This window comes from Synchiropus splendidus, chromosome 8, assembly GCF_027744825.2.
Source record: "Synchiropus splendidus isolate RoL2022-P1 chromosome 8, RoL_Sspl_1.0, whole genome shotgun sequence".
Lineage (NCBI taxonomy): Eukaryota > Metazoa > Chordata > Actinopteri > Syngnathiformes > Callionymidae > Synchiropus > Synchiropus splendidus.
Window position 1 is genome coordinate 21,009,445 of NC_071341.1, and position 23,122 is coordinate 21,032,566.

Here is a 23,122-nt window from a genome sequence, read left to right on the forward strand (position 1 = left end):
TCAGATGAATTCCTCCATTTTTTTTATTCGATGTCTCTCAGATGAAATGCGTCGTGATGTCTTTGTGTAGAAGGAACAAAAAAAGTCGTCCTGAACACGATACACAGCTTGGTCCAGTTGAACTTCACGTCATAGAATGGTCAATTTCTGAGGGACTAAATTGGGATCTGGAAAAAGCCAGAGATGAACCAAGGAAGATGTTTGGCTGGAACCAAACTCATTCATCGGCAGCTGCTGTTGAAAATCTTGTTCTTAGAGACAGTCCAAGATGAAGCTCAGCAGGCTGCAGGGCCTCTCTCCATGTCAGGGGAGGCTCCAGATGATGGGCCCCCACAGAGCCGGGTCAGTCTCCCGGACAGTCTGTGGTGTCGTATGGTGCTGCTCTTTCCTGGATTAGGGTCAGAGCTGAGGTCCACGCCATTCATCACGCCGGAACATTCTGGCCTCACAGGCAGTTATGAGTCCGAAATAACCGCTGAAGCCGCCGGTGGTCACCCAAGACCATCACGGAATTCTGGACTTCCCATCAGCCTTTTCCACCTTCATTTATCTTGGTGGTGTCTCACTTCTCCACGTCCTCATTTGTCACATCCCTCAGTGGCTGAAGTGAGAAGCTAGTCGTGAAGCTCCGCCCACAGCCTCATCCATGTGTTGGGAAAGAATATAATGTCCTTCGAGTGTTGCTGTTCAATGTTACTCTTCTCTTTAAGAAGCTGCGTCGTGATGTCACCTGGGGTTTTGTGGTTAATCTGTGTCAGTGTCATCAAAATTATTTAAACAAATAGTGCCACAATAATTGCACTGATAAAGTAATATGAATTATAATAATACAATATTTTGGTAGCTACATTTATGTTTTATTCATCTTTTCTCGTACCGTTTTAATGTCATTGCACTGTATAACTTAATAGATCTTCTTTAAATGGTGAACCATCTGCAGCCCTGAGAGCAACCGAGACAGGATCTCAATAGTTTACTGCTCATCGTGTTCCTGTTAAGGATATGCTTTACCTCAAATAACTTCAGAGGTATCGATATTTCAGGATCGATCCGCACACCGCCAGTGTTCAGTGCCTGAGAGAATTTGATGTCGATGGAAATCCACACAAAAGTTTCGCTAAACCTGAACTATCCATGCAAGTCCAATATGTATGCGATGTTCTCGCTTTGTTTTGTAGAGGCTGCTCTTACGGAGGGTTTTAGTTTTCGGTGTTCGCCAGACACCCGTGTCTTGAATCGTAAATGTTGATTTCCATGTTTTCGCTGTCAAACGCTGTGTCTAAATGTGCCTTGTTTTACTTTAGAACTCCGGAGCTCTAAGTGTGGTGAGCTGTTCTGAGGAGATCCGGTAGGTGTCAGTCAGTGTATGTTACGGTAATGTGGTATTCTGTTTTATGGTTAGAGTGGAGTAGAGTCAGACCACTACCGGTTTCAGGTTTTGTATTTTTCAATAAAAGTCTTGGATGTTGTCCGTTCCTTCATGGCCAACACACGTCTCCTCTGAACTGCTGACGCTTTATTTGCCTTTGGTTTATATATTTATAACGTCTTCCATTTCTGACGCAGAAGCTCTGAAAGACTTTTCCGCAGAGATGAAACGGACGTAACAGATTTAGTTTGAGTTGCTGATTTCACGTCAACAGCCACTTGCTGCTCTCCATGAAGAATTGCAGTCATGTCTGCAAACACATCAGTGATGCAGAGCGAGGCCACACAAAGCAAAACTCGCCGGCGGTGACCAGCGAGGGAGCAGAGGGAGACCAGGAGATGTCGTACAGTTGATTTAGAAAAGCTGACTGGCTCCTGGAGGCAGCTCTGTACCATGGCTGAGGTGCCGGAGCTGCTGTGGCGCCCCCTGAAGACACAACCTGAACAGAGAAGAAGAACAAATGAGGTGCCACTCTGGTCAGTAGCTCTGCTTGGTACCGTTTTAGGGGCGAAGGAGAAACGTTCCCTGACCACACTGCAGAAGGTAAACCCAAATATTTGTCCAGGAATGGACTGATGAACACACCGTCCATTTTTTAGCCTCTTGAATCACGTCTTTGAAATTATATGATAATAGAGTAACAATGCAAGCAACACTGAAGAAACACGGAAAACAGAAAAATAAAAACGTTAAATATATTGGGAAAAAATGGACTCATTTGCCCCTTGTTCTGTTTGACAGGGTTTCGCAGATGAATATTTTTTTGTTGTTCTTCGCTGAAACGCTGCAGTCAGCATAAATGTTTAGGAGAAGTCTAGAATAGACTTTGAAGAAATTCTGGCTGAAAATCCGAGCTTGAATCAACCACCAGATGTGAATAAAGAAAGCCGGAATAATAGAAACACCAAGGTTGTTTCAAGAAGAATTCAACTTCCTCTTGATGTGTTTCATCAAAATCAAAAATCCAAATAAATGTAAAAAAAAAAACCCACAGAAAATGCAGCATTAATGTGCAGGAATGTCTTACGATGACGATAAGTTCAGTCAGAGTGAGCCTGACAGTGGTGCGCTGGAGGAAACGGTCGCATCTGCTGCTAGCCACTAGCTCTAGCCGCTAGCTCTTCCATCATCCCACTGTTGTGGTTACTGAGGACCTCCACACTGACCGATGTCCAGCTCTGTCAGTCCAGACTGCAGACAGTGGCACGATGGCAACGGCATGGATTCTGAGCTGCAGTGAATAAATAAACAGAATCCTTCCACCTTGCAGAAACGACAAGTGTTTTTGGCTGTTATTGTTGTCACGTCACGTCGTCTCTCCCTATCTGGCTTCTGAACGCTGAAGCTAAACTTTGATTTTATCCTCTTCTGGGCTCAGCGCTTCCTCGCCGTCGCCTGTCAACAGCCTCACATGGAACCAGACGGAGACTCTTTGTTTCTGATGGTACGACGTCAGAACAGGTGCCATAACAGGCCTGCTATCACTGTGAGCTGAGAGCTAAGAGGCTGCCTTCATGTAGAGCATGACGTGTGGAATTCTGTGGGAGGAATGATCCGGCGCACCAGGTGAGAAGAACCACTTGTCTCGCTAGTTCCGAGGTTTAAGGTTTAGTTGAGGTGAACGCACAAGAAACACAGCAGTGAGAGCAGAGGCCGGATCAGTCAGCGCAGCCCGTTTCCTGTGGAAACTGAGGGAGTCGGGGACTCTGTTCTGAACAGCTCCAACAGGAATGGAACGCAGCTGGGATCAGGTGAAGGCACAAGGCAAGTGAGAGGCGGGCGACTGTGGTAGCTCCTTTGGAGTGTTGAGTGAAAGGTGAGGGGTCGCGGTGAGGTCCTGGTACCTGTGTGATGGAGAACAGCTGGGCTCCGTCTGTGTGTGTGTGTGTCCTCATCGATACAATTCTGGTGAGGAAAGGTCAACACTTCCGCAGGACGAACTGAGGACAGAACTGTCGGAACTGTCTGTTATTCTGGAAGGAAACATGAGTCTATTCAAAGCTACCGTCGGCAGATTTGTTTTGAAAATGCTTAAGACACACCCGCAGCTCCATCACTGGTGGCCACCTGTCCTGGAGCATTTAGAGTAGGGAGGCTCCCATCAGGGTTTTTGCTGGCGATAACCGATACCGATCACATGGATTGACAATGAATTTGTCATCACCTTCTGTGTGCATGATGTGAAAACATGAACTTTAAATCACTTGAATTCAGACATGTATTAATGTACCTCGTAAAGAAGGTAAAAAATAGAAATAAACCTTTTGACTATTCTGTCAAAAGCACAACTGAAAAACATTTAATTTGATGAGAGACGTGACAGGTTGGTGAGTCTCTTGAGACATGGCTGTGTCCGTGAAATATTGACATACTGTAGCAGGACTCAGAGACAGAGAGCACTGCATTTACGGAAGTTTCCACTCCGGACGTTTTCAAAAGTTTGAGATTCAGGTGGCTGATGAACGCTGCACCTGACTCCAAAACCGTGACGGATCTGGTCGTTTCCACGTAAATACACACCTGATGAGTAACCAGCACTTTGTCACGCTTTAAGTGGCGTGTTTCATTTGAAGGCGCTTCGCTGCGCAGCATTGTCCCATGCATGTGCTGCAGGATGCCAACTTCACATGACAGATTGAAAGAAGCTCCACAGCAGACATGCTGCTGCTTAGTGAGCAGCGAGTCGGGAGGAGCGGACGCGGGGCTTCATCAGAGCGCCGCTCTCACACATGATCAGTTGTTGTGTTCGGCAGTGAAACGTAGTGATCGGCATTGACTGATGCTCAATCGGCCGATCGCAACAGTGAGCTCTGCTTCCGTAGTGGGGAATTGTGGAGCTGTTGAAGTTGGTAGGTTTGGATGCAAGTGATTTATGTGCAGTCCGAAACTGAAAAAAAAGATTTGCCTTTTGAAAGAAAAGGACATATTTCCTGTCTGGTTTTAGAGTCCCTGTAAATATGATTTTTACTGACCTCATCCCACATTTTAATGCCATTCAACGCCACTCGGGCGGTAAGGTTCTCCCGGTTCCCGCTAATGAATTCAGAACTGTTTATTCAATATTATACCAATATTATACCATTACCAAGTGATTCCATTTAGCAGACTGCAATTACGGGGCGTCACTGCGGGGAGTCGTACAGACTCGGCAATCACACTGCCAATTAGTGCAGCGCTTACAGTGTGGAGGAGGCAGAGACACGGCGGTTAAAGATATTTCCCTGGTGATCTGCACCGCGACATCAGTTGGAAACCCAAAACATGCAGCGAGAACGTGACGGCGACGACTGTCTCGCGGTGCCTGCACCGACGAGGAGTGAGCGCAGTGTTTCCTGACGCTGTTCAGAACTACATCGTAGACATTGTCTGTCTGCATGTGACCCGCACAAAAATATCCTATACTTTATTAGGAAGAAGAAGTAGGGCTACCAAATTTCAGTTCACATTTTCCGCTCTTAGATCGCCATGTTTGTGAAAACGATTTTGGTTGCACCAAGTTTTGGGGTTCTCATTGTGCTCCTTCGCTCCAGTGTTGCCCCCAGATTCTCCTACAAGACACCCGAGCTTAAAGAAGCCCATTGCTTTTTCCCATGAAATTTTAGTGCTGAGGCAAAGTCTATGTCAACTCACTCACCAAAACGTGTAACCTCCTCACGGAGTAGAAAGTGGAGTGCGTCTTATCAAACAAAACCTGACATCGATTTTAGAGCGATGGAGGTCACGCAGAGATTATGAATCATGACGTGTGTTGGTTCATTGAAGCACAGAAACGAAGCCAGCAACTGAATGAACTGAAGTCTTTCAGTACAACTTGGGGGTCACCACTACTCAGCAGTTAAACACACACTGACCTCGTGATAAACACTTGCTCATCACGGTTTTTTTACACCAACCTGGACATTTTTGCCCAAATCATTAGCCAACATTTCACTTGTGGCGTTTGAGATATTTTGACAGCAATGTGCATAAGGAGCTAGCAGGTGGCAGTAGCGCCCCAGAACTTGCTCACGCAACACAGAACGCATGTTCGCACTGCAGCTCTCACCACCGCAAGCGAGTAGCTTTCAAAGTGTTGTGACCTTTTATCAACATTTTTGGAAAATGTTGTTGAAATCCGCTCAGAAAACAGACGCAGAGATAAAAGCGTTGACAATCGCACAACCTCCGTGGCGGAGCTAACACATACCGAAGTTAGGAACGCAGGATTACGACTGAATGTAAAAGTTGCGCGGGAGTACTGTGATATTTGCGTCAGAGATGTAAGAAAACACAGAGGACGATAAAGTGTAATAGAAACGCCTCACACGTGAATAATGGAACACAAACACTGAAACTGATGTCGCGGCAGGAAGGAGGAAGAACAGCCTTGCTTTTGCCAAATAAGTATAATTATTTCCACTCTCACACACAACAGCAAATATATACGTATTTAAGGCAAAAATCAATCTACAACTTAACTCTGCAAAACGTTGAAAATATTTCTATGTACAATATTTACTCTTAGAAAAATAAGTTTGACTTGCACAGAGTTTCAGCACGGCCACAGTAAGACTGGACTCAAGGTCACAAGACGGGATCGGATGACTTCACAAATCTACTGCTTCCCTTCCCTGGAGGGCTTTGTACAGGCGGGTTCTAATACACGACATCCGGCAAGCTACTAGCTAGCTACTACTCTGTCAATAAAAACAAGACGTTACACCAAGAACCGGCTGCCAGTCTGTAAACATGTTCAGTCTTTCGACGACTGCAGTGGAGGCGTCGACAGTACGGTCGAGTCAAAAACCAGTGCATTGTACTTCGGTAGTGCAAATGCGAGGACGGGGGCTGCAGCGGGGACCTCTCAGTCTGAGACGCCTGCCAGGCGAGAAGCTCTCCGCCGGCCGTTTGAATGTTCACGCCAGGTAAATAACCCAGTGAATCATTCACAACAGGAGATCAGTGGACGGAGCCAACATGTCACAGTGCTTTCGCGTCCACAGCCTCACGAGCTGAAGATTTATGTCGACTATGTACAGCAGCTGAGGGTTGAGCGAGGAAGCGGGGCGACGTGTCCTGGTCCTGACAGGTCGCGCTGCGGTTCCTTTGTGAAGCTTTATTTACATCCAGTTGGACGAGGGAGCCGTCGACAGGAGATCGCCTTCCGAGTTCAGGCACAGACACGTGAGGACATGATCCGGCGAGTGGACCACAGACGAGGACAAACAGGAGGCGACGCAGAGCCGACTTTCAGCTCACAATCCAAGAGACATGGTAGCAGGTGACACTGAGAAGGAAAGAGAGCAGAGATCAACACGCGGCGGTGCAGGCGTCTTGTTCTACAGTGGGGGTCGGAACCGCCGCTGCATGTACCGAAACAAAGGAGGAAGGTTCTGGTACTTGTTGTGACTCATGGTAGAGTGGTCGGCCTGTGAGTGAGAGGTTGCCGGTTCCACCCCAGCTGCGTCGCAGCCTACTGCCGCCAAGAACCTTTTACCATTTCCACCATATGAGTACTAAAATGATGAATAAAATACAAACTATGAGTCAAAACAGCATGCAGTGATTTGTGTGAGCACCAATGTTGATCCCACTTGGGTTTCCTGGAGGAGAAAATGCAAATCACACTGAAGCGTGCGCATACTGAGCAGCCACTGCAGCCAGACGCTGACACAGCACTTTTCATGCCAGTCAAACTCTTGTTTTTCACCAACACTGTACTTCAATCCAGCGAATAAATCAATCCGCAGTGAGGCAGCGAGGAGTCATGACTTGCATATTCATATAGGTTTTTGTGTTGCACTTTCATTCATTTTCATGATGCAGCCGCTGGTAATGCTGCGTCTGTATGTTGGCTTCTTCTACCTCCAAACTAACCAAACTAACCATCTGTGGACCAGATTATTCACTCTCTCAGGTGACGTCACTCGATGTAAAGAAGGTGTGAGCTTTCTCACTGTCACTGCCTTGATCTGGTCCGTCCGCCTGATATTGTCCGCCGGAAATCCTGGTGCTGGAACCGGAAATTGCCATGTTTTACCAACTGACACATGCGTACATGGTTATATCGCGCAAGTTTTTTTACTTATTACAATAGTTTTTTTTACTTAAAGTAGTCTATGTTTAATACATAAACCTGGTTCAGGGGCAGAAGTGCTCACTGTAGGAGCTTGAAATGTTTATTGATTCAATATCGCTGGATTTATTTGTATCACACAAAGGTGATGAAGTTTATTTATTTATTTTTTTAACTTAAAATAGTCTATATTTAAAATTTGTTTTAATCTGATATTCCATTTTCATTATTGAATCAATAACTATTTCAAGCTTCTCCAACACATTTGACCTGCTACATTGCTTCTGATACGTGATCATTATTATATGGGAAACATCTCTACTTACAGGAGCAAGAGTGAGCACTTCTGCTCCTGAACCCGGTTTGTGTCTCCGGTGCTGCAGTGCTTGAGTCCATTTATGTTGTTGGATTGAAAAAAAAAATAGAATATCAGATAAAAACATACAATTTCTAAATATACATTATTAAGTAAATTAAGTAAAAAACGATTTAAATAAGTTAAAAAAAAACTCATCACCTTTTGTGCGATATAACATGTACGCACGTGCTTAAACGTCAGTTGGTAAAACATGCACAATTTCCAGTTCCAGCACCGGAATTTCCAGGGGACCACACAAGGCAGGCAGACCAGATCTGGCCTTGACACTCAGTGAGCGTAATCCAAGATGGCTTCCCCAAGCATAAACAGGAAGTAGAAATTTTGAATCCATGAAATATGGCGGAAGAATCAAACTTATTCTGTGGCTTTTCTAGTTGCAAACGAAGCATGTATTAAACAAGAGGCATCTTATATTTGGACGAGGCAGACGAGAAAATGGCTTTCATGGACGTCACTATCGTCTTCTCCGACTTGGATAATTGGAACTCTGAGCTGTGACATAATTCCGACTTCCCTCTTGGAATGCGGCATTGGTGCATGCAATGCAAGACAGCAACACTGCTAAAGAGCATGATGAGCCGCCACCTGAATCAATACACTTTATTTTGGGGACTATTTCACATCTACGATGTTAATTGTAGCATTCAACAAAGTTAGAGCTAATACAGGGAAAAATACAGTGGTACCTTGGTTCTTGACCACAATCCGTTCCAGCCGTTTGAGAAGCGAATTGTTTGAAATCTGAATCGATTTTTCCCATTACAATGAATGGAAAAAGAAACAATGCGTTCCAAGCCTTAAAATAGACTTTTGTAGGAGTGAATGTAGAGTGTCTGCTGCAGGTGGCTGTTCCTCTATGTGTGTGGCCGCTGCATGTGGGAGGGGTTGCCGAGTGAGTGAGGTCTCTCCAGAAGTGAAGAGGTGCCCGGTGCGTGTCCAGCTCTGAATGTGCGCTTCTGTGCAGTTTGGCTGTGACAAAGTCATAAACCAAGTCACGCTCTGTCCCAGACTCGCCTCATCCCTGTCCCAGCTCCAGCCCACAACAGGACATCAAACCCTGGAGTGAGCGCTCCAGCACCTCCCCCGTGACACTCTACCACGGTCCAGTGCAGAGACAGGAAAGGTTTTACACCTCAATATGAAGAAAAAACAGTCAGTAAATGTAGCTAACGGGACACGTCTGCATACAGAGGCTGCGTTATACACAATAACAAAGCGTGTCGTGGGTCAGCTGATCAGTCCGCGCACGTTATGTTTTTCCGGCTTTTTTTCGGGGGCGTTCAAGTTCTGGATTTCGTTCCAAATCCGAAGCAAAAAAATCTCAAAATTTTTGTTCAAACTCCGATTTGTTCAAAGTCCGGGACGTCTGAAAACCGAGGTTCCACTGTACATTGCTTTAAATTCACAAGTGGTTGACAAACCAATTTAGCTTGTAAGCACTTGTCTGACACCTTTCGATCGTGAATGTGGGCTGCAATGCTAGCAGACATGCTAATGTGGTTATGTTGTTCGGCGAGCGTGACGGTTTGTTGCAGGCCATTTATAACAACAAAGACGATGCTTCACTGTATAATCCCTCTCATCAGCTGTTAGTTCTCTGCATGCTAACAACAGCACATACTTGTGGGAAGACAACCACTTGCATTCATGTGTGTCAGCCTCTGTCGTGGGGTCGGACTCTCACACACAGGTTTATTTATAAAAGTAATCATGCCTCTGTGAGAGTCTCCAACAATGGATTGGCTACACTACAGCACATAATCTAATCAAGATGGATGTTTATTGACTCTGCGGGAGCTGGACAGCCCTGAGGAAAATCAATGGTGTCAACCTTTGTGCAACCTCCAGCTTTTAAAAGCTCAAGCGACAACCGTGTCCATGCTGCGTCATTCTGAAGTGACAGCACGTCCGTCACGTCTGCAGCTAAAAACGCAGCGGTGAGTCTTTCAAGCCTGGAGTCACGTCACACAGCAGAGTCCAGTCGAATGTTAACGGTGTTTCAAGATGAATTTGGAGCGACGGCGCTTGTTGTGGAGACGCTGGTTGAAACCGAGAGACTCACCGAGACACGGAGACCTCATCCTCCTCCTCCTCTGTTGTTGTACAATCCAGTCGTCGCCCTGCTGGGGGTCATGGGGTGGTGTCTCCTCGGTGCATGGCCGCCCTTCCCCACACGCCATGCCCGCCCCCGCCCCCTCCTCCGTGGTCCTTGTCTGACTCCGGCTGACTCTGGGCTCGCTCGGGTTTGGGGTTGGGCGTGCAGGGTGGGTCCGGCTGCTGCACGGACATGGTCCTGCGCAGGTGGGTGCGCTTACACAGGAAGTCCGACTTGGCCGACAAACCGAAGGAGCCTTTCCTGAGGACCATGCGGACGGACGGGGACTTCTTGGGTCTGGCTCTGTGGCCAAACTGCAGCGTGGACAGGTGCGCGGCGTAGCCCTCGCTCAGGAACTGAAATGACACAGAGGCCTCAGCTGGAGAAACAGAGGAAGGAAATGATCGCTCAAGTACCTGGCACTGGTTTTGGTGCTTCTTAGAAGGTCTCCCGACAATGTAGATCTGTGTGGGACTGAGGCCCAGCATGTTGTAGACCGAGATGTCTTTCATGGAGCCGTAGGCAGAGTTGATCTTGATGTGACACTGAGGGTGGAACAAGAGAGAGAGGTCAGTGGCCTCTGACAGCACTGCTGACCTCCAGAAGCAGAACCACCGCCATCACTTGGGTCGTGAGAGTCCGGGAAACAGTCTGGGCTCCTGTTCTAAAGGGCAACATTCCCCTCCGTCTATCCACTCTCCCACACTGATAGGAAGATATATGATACGAAAGCCTTTTTTACTGCCCCCATGGGAACAGTTCAGCTTCCCTGGTGCCAGTGGCTGCTCAGTCCTGACACAGCCACCAATGGTTTGTGCTTTTCCACCCACTCGACCCAAATCCTCAGTCCACACTCTTGATGTCTTTAACAAAAGAGACCAAGTGACTTATCGGAAACTTTATAGAGGAGAAGCATAAGTATAAAAGCATTGATGCTTGATGAACATTCTGTTTGCTCAGAAGATTTTAAGTCTTCTGTTCAGTCGATTGAAGAAGGCGCTGCTAGCATTAGCAGTTAGCGAGAGAGTTTTGGCGTAATGCTAGAAATGCTACTAGCTCAGTAATGGTCACCCTTGTTTGATATGAGGCCACATTTAAGCAAGTATTCTTACCTCATTGCTACTTCTCCCTCAGAGTTCAGTTAATCTTCCGCGTTTGTCCATCAACAAAATAACTCAAAACGATATATGGGAAATAGCTATAATGGCGAAAGGAATAGATGATGTTCGAGGTGTTCAGAAATACCATCTGGAGCCACGAAACGAAACAATATGGTGTAGCTCCTACTTAAATTTGTGTCACAAATGGTCCAAACCCACGTGTTGCAACTCACCTTTGATGCCTACTGTGTAATATACACAGAAATGTAAATGAAACATTTAGAAGTTATGGGTAATGACGGACTGCTTTTCCAGTCACATAAAGTGGTATTGCAAAACTATTTACAATATGATTCGTATTGAACAGGCAGCTAATATTGACATTAGTGAACATGTTATTTACGTTCTCAGATACCGCAGGTGAGGTGCTGAGATGGTTTGAAAGTGTTTGATCAACTAAAGAATAAATAGAGAATAGAATAAATAGTGTGAGAATAATCAGGGTATATAACTGTGAGCAAACTTCTAAATGTTTTATTTACATTTTTGTTTATGTATCACACCAGTGAGTTCTGATGGGTTCTACTGTGTTTTTTGTTGTTGTTTTTTTTACTCTAAATGATGTCATCCTCTAAAAAATTTGAACACCTTGAGTACTAACTTCAGTGCAGTACTTAGGTAGCACTCACCTCCTGTATGAGGTTTCTCAGGAAGATGGTCTTCTGTCGCAGCGGATCATGAACTAATCCTTCAGAAAAGAAGATCATCCCGTGAGGGAAATTATGCTGCGACAGCCAGGACACCACACGCTGCTTCTGCATATCAGGACGTCCTGTGATGTAGATAATCAGGTAGCCCAGGTCCTGCCAGTGTCTGCGGGGAGCGCACAGCGTTTTAATCACTCACACCCGCACTACTCTTCTTTATAGAAACCGTAGCACCAGCTGGAGTGAGACTGAGACTGAGTCTGACCTGACGACGTCCACAGCCCCGGGGCGAACCTTGGGATCGCTGCCCATGATTGACACGCTGGCAGCAAAGGAGCCGTCGATGCTGAAGACCACACACTCCATGGCCCGTGGCAACACAGTCAGGTAGGCCTCTGCACTTGTTTGATCCCCTCTAGGGATGAAAGGAGCGAGGAGGAGGAAGAAAGAGCCAGACAGAAAGCAGCGTGAACTCCCGCCTCACATGGTTCTTTTCAAGGTCGGCCTTTGTATGTCTTCTTCATATAGATTTTCCAGACAGCTCCATGCCAACTTTGAGAAAGCCCTTCATTTCTGTGGCGGCACGAACTTACTTGACCACCATTTTAATGGGGTACACTCCAAGGCCGAGCTTCTTGCTCTTCGGGATGGTGTAGGTGACTCGACCGCTGCTGTTTGTCACCTCCGTGTCGAAATGCACCCAGCGGCCGGACTGCGGTTGAGTCATCAGCAAGATGTCGACCTGCGTAAGATCGGCTCGGGTTACCGTCCAGACTGTTTGGTTCTGCAGCACCGCGGATATTTACCTTCTCCCCAGTTAAAGTGACCATGTCCAACGGTCCATACATGAATCGACCCACGAGAGTCTGCGGGCCGTCCTCCGTAGCGATGACATCATTCACCCTGTGGTTGGACGTTACATTCTATACCAACAAAAAAATGTGAAAAACATGTTAAACTGCTTTTCTTTACTGGAGCAGTAAATGAACTTTCCACAACAACACCAACATTTCCTCACGCTCCATTGTCTCACGCTTTCTCCCAATATTCCATCATTGCGTAAACACCTCGGAGTTAAGCCGTCAGAAAAAACACAAATCCTTAAATCTGTGCTTTATGCTAACGCTGCATTTAAATAGCATATTACGGATAATCTCTCTAATACGCCGACATATTTACTAAAACACTGGCTTAGTCAGGAATACAATATATATATATATGCAACTGAATTAGTATTATCTACATTAACTAAAAAAGAAAGGTTGCTGTTTTTAAAGAGCTGGAAAATCCCCTAGGTTCCAAATGAAGCCTCAATCCATCCAAGGCAACTTCAGAATATAATATAACAGGCAGTTTAAGGAGCAGAAACCAAAGCTCGGAGGTGAGAGAGCCGTCTCTGCTCGAGCACATTTATCCCCTACCTTTGAGTCTCACCGCAGTTGACTCCTGTCGTGTCTTAAAGGTTAGCAACCTCCAGTTTCCCCTCCATTGTTGCAAAAACTGAAAATCCCTGACCTGTTTTAACACTTGTCCCAAACACAAATGCTCTTCAGAAAATGTTGCATCAGCTTTGGGCTGCTATGAATGATTAGATTAGAATTTTTATAGTCGACTAGTCGGCATACAGCGTGTCCATGGTGAGAAACACGGCAACAAAAAAATGTTTTGAACGTTAATATTTGAACTCTAATTGCTCAAAATGTATTAAAAAATAAGCGTCCTTTGATGTGTCCTTTGAAGTGTTGTTTGTGAAATGATCCTATACTTCCAATGTTTTGGGACGCGACGGTCCCGCAGCCTTAGCTATTTCCCATTGTACTCTGGATTGTGCTAGGAGAACAATGACGTTGTGACTTGTCGATGAACGATTACTCGATTCTAGTCGACCATGTCGAGTATTCGCTGCATCCCAACATTGGGTCAACACAGGCCAGAGGTCCTCTCGTAGTGCACACACTATTTTGCCTGCTCTCTTGCAATGTAAAGGTCCGTTCCCACCAGAAGCTAGTCGCCCAACTCGCACCCAACCAGTCCCTGGCTCACAAATTAAAAAAGTGGCTCACTCTTTTTTTGAGATCCCTGTGCAGGAGAGCAAAACCATGAAAAAAAAACAAACTCCACATGAACCGTCTCCAGCCGACAGAGACCTCTCACCAGCCGGGAGAGACCTGAAATAGAAGCCGACCCTCAGCAGCCGATCAGCTGTTTGACCTCACGTTGAATCAGCGCTATAAACCTTCACATTCTGAATCATGTTCCTGCTGGGGGAACTTTGAGAGCGACTTTCATTAAGCGCTTGCATCACAAATGCATGACTTGGCCAAGGACGGATGAATAATGTGACACAGGAGGAGGAGAAAAATAAAGATGTTTCCATGGCGCTGTGGTTGTACGGCTCTATTTTTAGCAGCAACACAAACGCTAACTTCTGGTCTTTAGAGAGCAGGAGATGAAAGAGAGGCTTTCAGAGGTTTGAAAGTGACGACTTTCCAGCACTGAAGGTCTCAGAAGAATCAAATAACTGAGAATGTCTGATGGCTTTCGTTTTCAAGGTGAAGAGCGGAGTAGTTTTTTTTATCGTCTCAACATGTTCATATAACGTAAACCTTCTTCTCCTCCACGAATGCACAACCAATTCATTTCTTCGAAGGACACATTGAGAGTCCAGGGAAGCTGCTCGTAAAGTCAGAATACAACGTTCCTCACCCTCAGTTTGACGTGCGTCCGTCGTCTAAGCCACTTTTCTCTCGGACTGGAGGGAGAGAACGGGGCTGAGTCCAGGTTGTCGGCTTCCTGCGTCTTCACAAAGTCACATCGCATCAGCTGAGGACAAGACAAAGCTCCACTAGTTAGTTAGCTGTTCTGGACATCTGGTTTAAACTCGAGTTTAAAACTTCGAGAGACTAAAAGGCTCATTCTGAAGGACGGGTCATACAGGAAGCCTCCACCGAAGCGGATGTTCAATGAGGCAAAGTCGAGCCCTTCAGCAGAATTGAAGCCCGCTTTATGTTTTCGATCGGACTTTCGCAGCTTTCAGCCTTGCCCTTTTCTTTTGTCAATAAACCATCCAGAAGCCCGGGCCGGAGTGTTTGCTCCGGAATCGCTGTCACAGAATCTAACATGCGCGATATAATTGTGATGACACCTGCAGGCCACCGGCTCCGCTGTGATGTGTGAGGTGAATCCTAAACACCCCGACGTCCGTTAACTCCACCAAATCACTCGGGTGACCTTTTCTTTGTTTGGCTGTGTGCGGCGTGCACTGGCTCACTTCCTGCCAATGAGATGTGCTCCAGGCCGAACTGCGACTGAGGTGTGATATGACGGGAGGTTTCTGAGTCTGGATCAGGGCTGGATTCTGACTTCCTGTGATACGTGTTTGTGCTTCTGATGGATCACTCCATTCATCACAACTAAAAATGAGGACTGGACGATGAGGTCATCCGTGTGTAGTTTGAAGTGACGGAGGTGAGAGAAGGATGAGGTCAGGCTGTCTGCCTCGTCTTGCTCCAGTGATGGACAGACTGACCGACGATGGTGATGTTTGCTGATGATATAGCGATCTGGAGAAAGAGTGAGGAAGAGGAGGGTGAGGAGTGGTGGAGGTATCAGTTGAAGACAAGAGGTCAGAAGAGGAAGACTGTTTTAGTTGAAAAGAAGATGAGAGCAGAGGTGGTGAACCAGTTCAAGGTCAGTCCTCCAGATTAATGGACAGAGATTAAGCATAGTGTTGAGGAACCGGAGGAGCAGCTGGAGTCAAAGGGTAGAGCAGTAGTGAGCCATGAAGAGAAGAGACGCTGGGATGTAGACGGGACATAGAGTTGAAAATCCAAAGGTTGTCATTGAGTTAGTTAAGGAGGCTTTGTGGTTGGAGATACCAGGACGAAGGAGAAACAAAGGTTCAGGAATGTGGTGAACAGGAAGATGAACCTTTCTGTGCCTACAGGTAGCAAATATACGCTGAATCAACTGCAATGACAATGCAATGTCAGAAGAATCATTCACTGCAGAGGTCGTAACTTCTCCTAACTCATGTCTAAAAGAAAATGAGTGCACAGGAATAATAAAGAGAGAATTCTGCAAACAAAGATGGAGGCATGAGGCGGTGACCTTCAGTTTTTATAAGGATGTGAAAGGGACTGGAGATGTTCTGTTTGTTTGGCCATTAAGTAGCCCATTAATTGTCTTTTCTCTCAGCCTCTGTAAACAGCGGTTCGCTTGCAGATACCTGTGCGCGGGCGGGGGGGATTTAGATTTGGGGTACACTAAAACAAGGAGCAGTGAGTTAGTACTGCCCACGAGCGGGGGATATTCAGGCACGCCTCATGGAGCTTTACGTTATATGGAATGGAAAATAACTTTATACCACACTAACACATAAAAGTCTGGTTCAGCCTGTTGTGGTTGAATGCCTCTCACTTGTTGAGGCAGAAAAAGGCAGGTGAGTTTACCTGTCGAAGAACAAACGCAGCGACATCAGTCGACTCCCAGTAGGAGGCGTGGAAAAGGTGCGGCAGAGCGACCGTGGGGAACGCTGTCAGCACGTCGGGGCAGTAGAGGGCGTAGTCCAGCCTCTTGGAACCCCACCACCTGCTGGAGACTGGAACACATAAACACAAATTTTTTGTTATTTTACGATCAAAACTAAAACACGGTTTGCAAAGGCATTCTCACCATAAGATAGCTATACCATAACATAGAACTTCTGTGAGACTGTGGTGCGAATGATGGACCTGAGTAGTAGTTGCTCTGCTTTTTGCAGCGAGAAGTTTTCCAGCAGATTCCAGCCCCTCCTGGCGACGCTACAATGTCTTGCCTCCACTTAAAATGAGCTGAAAACTGCCACCATATTTCTTCATTTATTATAAGTCTTTTTGTTGTTGTTACATGTTCGTTTTCTTTACACCAGTTATTTACCCAAGAAAGTAACACGAGATTTAATAGCTGCCAGGGGAACCGACTTTCATTTTTTTAAACAATATGTAGCATAGCTATTTTAATTTTTCAAATGTTTGACATCACAAGTAAAAGCTGTCATGAACCCAACAGATTTGAATTCAAACTCTGCAATGCAATAATGCAAGTCGTGGGCTGCACAATACTCCCACATGTTGAACAGTGGATGGATAGTTTAAGCATTAATGTTCCCTGCCGAGAGCTTTGCTGGTGATCCAGATTTCACTAGATCTTAAAATGACATGTTTAAAGCTCTTGTGGGCCACAATAACAGATTTAGCAGGCTGGATTTGACCACCGACGTCTTTGACACATTTGCCATAAGTCAAACCTTTTCGTCTTCCTGCAACACTGAATACAACAAAACTTGACACTGGTGACTGATTATTTTATTGTATATTTTTTAAAAAGCTAGTTTCACTTATTTTATCAACAAAAAGTGTCTCAAGTCACTTATCTTCACTTGTTCAGAACTGCCTGTCCTTGGTAGAGTGGGTTCAACGTGCTGACCAATGACTTTCACTAGGACGATGATGAGGCTTCATGAAACAGTGTCCTTATTTTCAGAGCTCAGAAGGTGGAGCTCTGTGTTTAAAATGATGGGAGATTTAGTGGAAATGGTTGTTCAAATCTAAAGATATTCGAGTTATACTGTTTCATGAAGCCTCATCAGCCCATCACTAGAGTCCTGGTTTTCAGAGGCCACCAGGCGGCGCTGTCTGCTGTAAAATGTTTGGACAGCTAATCCAATGACACCTCACATCATGTCTAAATCAAGAGCGCCGTCTAGTGGCCTCTAGACGGCGCTCTAGACACTCTAGACACTGTTTCATCAACCCTGAAAGAGCTGCTTCATGATGCCTCAGTCACCCATTACTGCAGTGTACGTTTACAGAAATGATGGCCTCAGTTTTTACACTCATCGGTGAACAGCGAACGGAAACAGGCTCCTCCCACTCACCGTTAGCGATGGCGTTTCCGAGCTGGCCAATGGACCAGACGGACACTTCACTCTCTGCGCTGCTCCGCCGGCCCCTCTCCTGCGCCGCTCCCTCAGCGCAGGCCTCGGAGGAGAAGTGAAAAACCCCAGGCGTCTGCTCGCCGTCCAGAAACACGCTGGGGTGGCCTTGGATGCTCTCGGCTGAGGAGGAAGAGGGACGAGGAAAGCGCTGTGACTGTACAGTCATCGATCGCTGAATCAAGGCTGTTATTTTGCCTAATAAAAGCCTCTCGCCGGGCATCGACTTGCTTTGTGTGCAGAAAGTGGTCGGAAGCAAAACAATGGCTTCTTCTCGCCGCACTGTTCAATCCACTCACTTTGAAAGACTCAACAAAAAAGAAGAGTGAGTTATCATCAGACCCACCGGAGCTTTTTCACTTTCATTAGGAGCTCGGTTCTCAGCTCCTCAGCCGGGGGATGCTAAATATAGTCCGGCTTTACAGCGCCTCTCTTTATTTCATGAAACTTTTAGAAACAGAAAGACAACCTTTCTGCTTGAAATATTCAGGTGAGTTGTTTTTTTGAAGTTCAGGGCGAGAACTTTGCGAGTCCCACATGACCTGCTCACCAGCTCCTCCTGAATCCATGCACGCCGCGCTCACTCTACACGTCCTTTCACACTCAAAAAAAAGGGAGCATTTTTCCTCACCCAGCCCTGTTATTGGCCGATTAACCCTGCTGCACTTGTCATGAATAACATCCTGGCTTCAGCAGCAGAATGCAGATCCTGAGTCCTAGACGTGAGGTGGGATCTCTGGAATGACTCCTTGGTTAATGCAGACCTAATCTGGTTTATAAGCAAATATAATGAAGCCATTTATGAGGGGATCAGCCTTCTCTGCAGGCAGCGAGTCGGAGCGGATGAATATTTATTATGAATTGATGATAATCTGACAAAGCACAAAACTCGGTGAAAAATCCTGCTTTTGCATTTCTATTTTCCTTGCGTTTTTTGCCGGAGTAGGAGAGGGCTGGGAGGAAAGGTCGCGGCTGTCGCAGGAGCCGGAATACGAATGTAGCACTGAATACCTGCTGGAAAAAGGCGTGACTGTCTCACGGTGAGGGAAGAGAGAGATATGATTCAGAAGGACGGAGAGCGTAGCTTCTGACGGCTGTAAACGGCGGGACGGGGGAGGGGGGATTTTAAAGTTGATAGCAGGGTGTCCTTGAAATGTTATGAGGGAGAAGACGTTTAAAACAGCGTGCGTGGCTGTCAAATCCTGCTGTGCACGAGACTAGTGTGACAGTAAGTGTATTTGTGGCATGGCCTGTCGTACTGCTGAGGAAACGCTGAAATTATAAGCTCAATTATTCAGGCAGTAAACGCTGAACGAGAGAGCTGCTTGAATGAGCAAGAAAAAGACTTTCAGCAAAAGAAGGACTCAAGGCATTGGAGCTGGTGGTAGCTTGATCCAAGATGGCGAGGGTTTCTAAAAGCCTGACATTAAAGATCGAGACAAGAACATACGTGTCAGACCATGCTCTCTTTGATACAGTTACAGATTTCAGGCGCAGTTTTACCACTGCCCAACATGGTCATGAGCCATCACGTCCAGCGGCCATACTTTTGTCCATTTACGTTTTGTTTTTGGTCCACAGATTTCTGCCTGAAGATGCTCTTAGATTCTGGCTACTCTTTTTTTTAGCACTCTTCAGACTCATATTTAGGGATATTTGCTGGTACTTTTGTTGACATGGTGGATCACGCTTTGTTTAAGTCGTGAAGACACTGCTGTTAACTTGCTTCCACTCTTGTACTGACCAGCTGTGCTCATCACAAAACCTTTCACAGTAAAGGTCAAGGTGAGTGCCAGACCCAGCGGGCACTGAGGGGGTGACCTTTGGGGTGAGAGGTCACATAAAGACAAGGGCAATTGATTCAGTGATTTATGGAAAGATACCACCAGATTCCAGAATAAAAAAGGCTACTTTTTTTTTCGCTATCTGAACCCTGCAGCTTATGCAATGACGTGAGTAATATATGGATTTGGATATGGAGCGTCATGCTGCCAAAATATCATCACATCAATGAAATCACAGGTGTTTTATTGACATTAAAGTGCTCAAAATGCGCTGTTTTCACACACGTGTCCGCAGCTCCGCCCACAGAGCCGATCTCCTGGTGTCAGAACTTCGGACATGTGGTCAAAAACAGAGCATTTTGAGTGCTTTAATGTCAATAAAGATGTGAGGGGTTCATGATTCGGGTTCAGAACATTGCCCAGTTGGTTTCATGAGTCAGTCTCCATGCTGGAGCCCGTTTTTAAAACTAGTTTAGGAGTGATCCTCATGCATTTTGAAGCCTCTACAGTGCAGACAGCACCACTGCACCCGCGGCTTATAGACCGCTGCGGCTTATGTACGAACAAGATATTTTCTTCTTAAATTTAGTGGGTGTGGCTAACAGTGCGCTCTATAGTCCGAGATTTATGGTAGTCATTTTTTTAAAAGAGATTTAACTTTTTTTTTTCCCTCAGAGATAAAGAGCTGATGAAGAGCATGAGAAACTTTTAACCTTTCACCCGTCTGCTCAACCAAATGAAGGAGCAATTTTCCAGACAGTTGAACTGGTAGTTCAGAGGTCAGAACTTAACCCAAGCACTTTAAACCATTCATTTGGTTCGTGATTCGTGAAAACAATATAAGAAACTATACATAGAATTTTACATTTTTTAAATAACCAAAATAAAAAAACATATATAAAAATAAAAATAAATTAACACTAAAACAATTGAAGAAAACATAGTGTATGATAAAAATAAAAAAAACAAGCAAAACATTGATTCATGCGATATTTCTTGAATATACTGCCATGTATATCCTGTGATATGGAATAGGAGACCATGAAAGTGGCCCATCTATACTCATCTGAGGGACAGCTACCCACGCAGCGCATCAGCTCTCCCGCGGATCTGAAGCTCAGATCAATGAAGCCGACTCCTCTCCTGTATGAAAACACTTATCCAAACGCAAGTCTCATTGGGCTGCGGCCATCATAACAGCTGACTATCAAGTGACAGTGAGGAAACAATGGCAGCGTTTCCCCGCCGTGTTGGTGTGGGGGCTTTGACTCCAGCCGTGCTTCCTAACTGAAGCTATAATTTGACAGCATCCAGGCCTGATCAATGGAAGCGGAAAGCGGCCGGCTAATTAAATCCCGCTCTAGCTGCGAGTCCACTTTCTGCCTCGACGTTCACACTCCATCAGCTTTAGTGGCACTAACGCCTGCGAAAGGATTTCAGCATGCTGCCTTGCTATTGGCTGAGCATGATTTCATTAGCGGATCAGCAGGGGCCCGGCGCGTAAACAGTTTATATGATCTTGTGAATAACTAAGTGAAGCCAGGGCTGCGTTATTAATGGGTCACCAGGAGGCAGGACCCCCTCCTCTCACATAACGCACTGCAACAGTTCAAACTCTTCCAGCAGGTTTACTAAGAATTCCAATGAAGCAGTGTCAGATTATGCCTTTTGCCATAAATATTGGACCAATATTTATTTATAAAGCACTTAAAAAGCAATACAAGATTGTCACTAAGTGCTGTACAACTGTAAAATCGAGATAAAACAGACATTAAAAACAATAAATACATAAAATTAAAACGGGGCAGATACAGTAAAAATGTGCAGTCTTATAAAAGCCAAAGAGTAAAAGTGTGTTTTAAGCAGTGTTTTAAAAGTGAAGAGTGACGGTACCTGATGGTAAGGGAGGGCATTCCATAGCCGTGGGCCACAGACTAGGTATCACCAGGAGCAGCTGGTCAGCTGACCTCAAGGACCGCGGAGGAACGTAGGGGGTTAAAAGCTCCACTCGGTACTGACTGGTATTGTGACTCACTATTCGTCAGTCTGACACCTCTGCTTTGAGACTTTGTCTGGTGCACACCAACACCGTCGATGCTGTCACGTGATCGACTACAGAGACGTAAATCTTATCTTATCTTGACAATCACATTGTCAACAGTCACGAAGAATCATCTGAACCGATGAGAGGACCTTCTTCATCTTTCCTGAATATAGCCAGGAGGAGGGAGCGATATCTGCCACAACAGTCGGCTAAAAACATGCTTCAAATGAATCTGTGTGACGCTAAAGACTCCCTGCAGGCGTCGCCGCGGGAGGCAGACGAGGACCTCACACGGCTTTCACCTGAAGGAAATGAAGAATGGCTTCTCTCCCAGAGATTTTGTGCAGCCACCAGAAAGATTCAAATTTAGTGTAACAATGTGGGAAGAACTTTCAGTGCGATTAACTCACGCTCCAGAAAGGTCACACACCTCCAAAGGGCAAACCCGAAAGGTTATTCTTATGGAGGTACGTATAATATATTGACTAATAAAATATTCAACAGGAGCGCGGCTGCTAAATGGATCTTTTTTTTTTTATTACCTATGAGCAAAGAGCGTCCGTCTCCCAGAGGGTAGCGCTGGTACCGCGGCACGGCGAACGGAGGCAGCTTGTGGAAGAGGGGCTGCAGCAGAGGCTCCAGTCTGGAGGCCGAGGGGTCGGACGGGTAGAAGAGGTTGAAGATCTGCGAGCAGGCAGGATGGAGATGGCTGACTGAGGAGTGGAGGGAGAGAGGATGTTATCATTTAGAGTACGATGTGAACCAAAGTGGAGATGAGCTTCACGGCCCACCTTGGACGGCCGGCAGAACCGTGCGCCTCATGGCGAGCACCAAGCCCAGTGGGCATCCCAGCAGGAAGCAGTCGGACACCTCAAAGTCAAACCGGCCTGGATTCAGGAGCAGACTGGTGCTGCTGCCCCCGCGCACCTCCACGCCCTCCTTCATCAGGCTGCGGAGAACATAAACAACAGCCGGACTCTGACACAGTTCATCTCATTTCGGTCTTGAAAAATGAGCTCGCACGTGATGGCAGACTTGGGGAGGGCACCGTGGAGTATTACATCAGTCAACACACGCTGCTTCAACATTCAGGGTTTGTTTTCAGCTTCCATGACGGAGTGCGAGCAGATTTTCACGCAGCCTGCACACGTGGCTTCAGGCTGTTCCAGCAGATGAGCTGGTTTCTGGTCGTGACCCGATCCTGAGTGGCACTGGACTTATTCTGTCCAGCAAACAGCCATCTTAAGCCTAAACTGCCTGCCTTTGCACTCAAATATATTCATCTTCTCAGCTCCATATTTGATTTTGAGATGGGATTCAGACATATGAAAGTTATATTTAGAAATATTACAAAAAGCAATGGTGTGAAGAAGATTTGATGTTCAAAACGACGCACTCGCGTTGAAAAATATCATGAAACACACATGAGGTGCATGTTATTAATAAGAGCATTCACTTTTCAAGGCAGATAAATAGACTAAGAAAAGTCAGATCAGTCATGAAACCCATTTGATCTGCATGAAATTGTCAATCAAAATCTGGTCATAATGATATT

At 45.9% G+C, this 23,122-nt stretch overlaps 1 protein-coding gene across 2 annotated transcripts in view; it reads right to left on the minus strand.

The window, feature by feature from the left end:
- Positions 1-5,760: 5,760 nt before the first annotated feature.
- Positions 5,761-23,122, minus strand: part of pitpnm3 (PITPNM family member 3) — an 85,481-nt gene continuing 68,119 nt past the window's right edge. Inside the window, exons 9-20 of one of the 2 annotated variants that reach the window (XM_053872879.1) lie at positions 22,359-22,516; positions 22,110-22,280; positions 17,683-17,862; positions 16,217-16,365; positions 14,472-14,588; positions 12,572-12,688; positions 12,359-12,507; positions 12,031-12,180; positions 11,748-11,931; positions 10,375-10,503; positions 9,926-10,314; positions 5,761-6,695 (exon numbers count right to left, since the gene is read on the minus strand). In XM_053872879.1, the coding sequence (XP_053728854.1) occupies positions 9,994-10,314; positions 10,375-10,503; positions 11,748-11,931; positions 12,031-12,180; positions 12,359-12,507; positions 12,572-12,688; positions 14,472-14,588; positions 16,217-16,365; positions 17,683-17,862; positions 22,110-22,280; positions 22,359-22,516 (1,825 nt within the window). In that variant the 3' untranslated portion in view covers positions 5,761-6,695; positions 9,926-9,993. The remainder of the gene's footprint in view (positions 6,696-9,925; positions 10,315-10,374; positions 10,504-11,747; positions 11,932-12,030; positions 12,181-12,358; positions 12,508-12,571; positions 12,689-14,471; positions 14,589-16,216; positions 16,366-17,682; positions 17,863-22,109; positions 22,281-22,358; positions 22,517-23,122) is intronic. The other variant, XM_053872878.1, reaches the window with a different exon arrangement.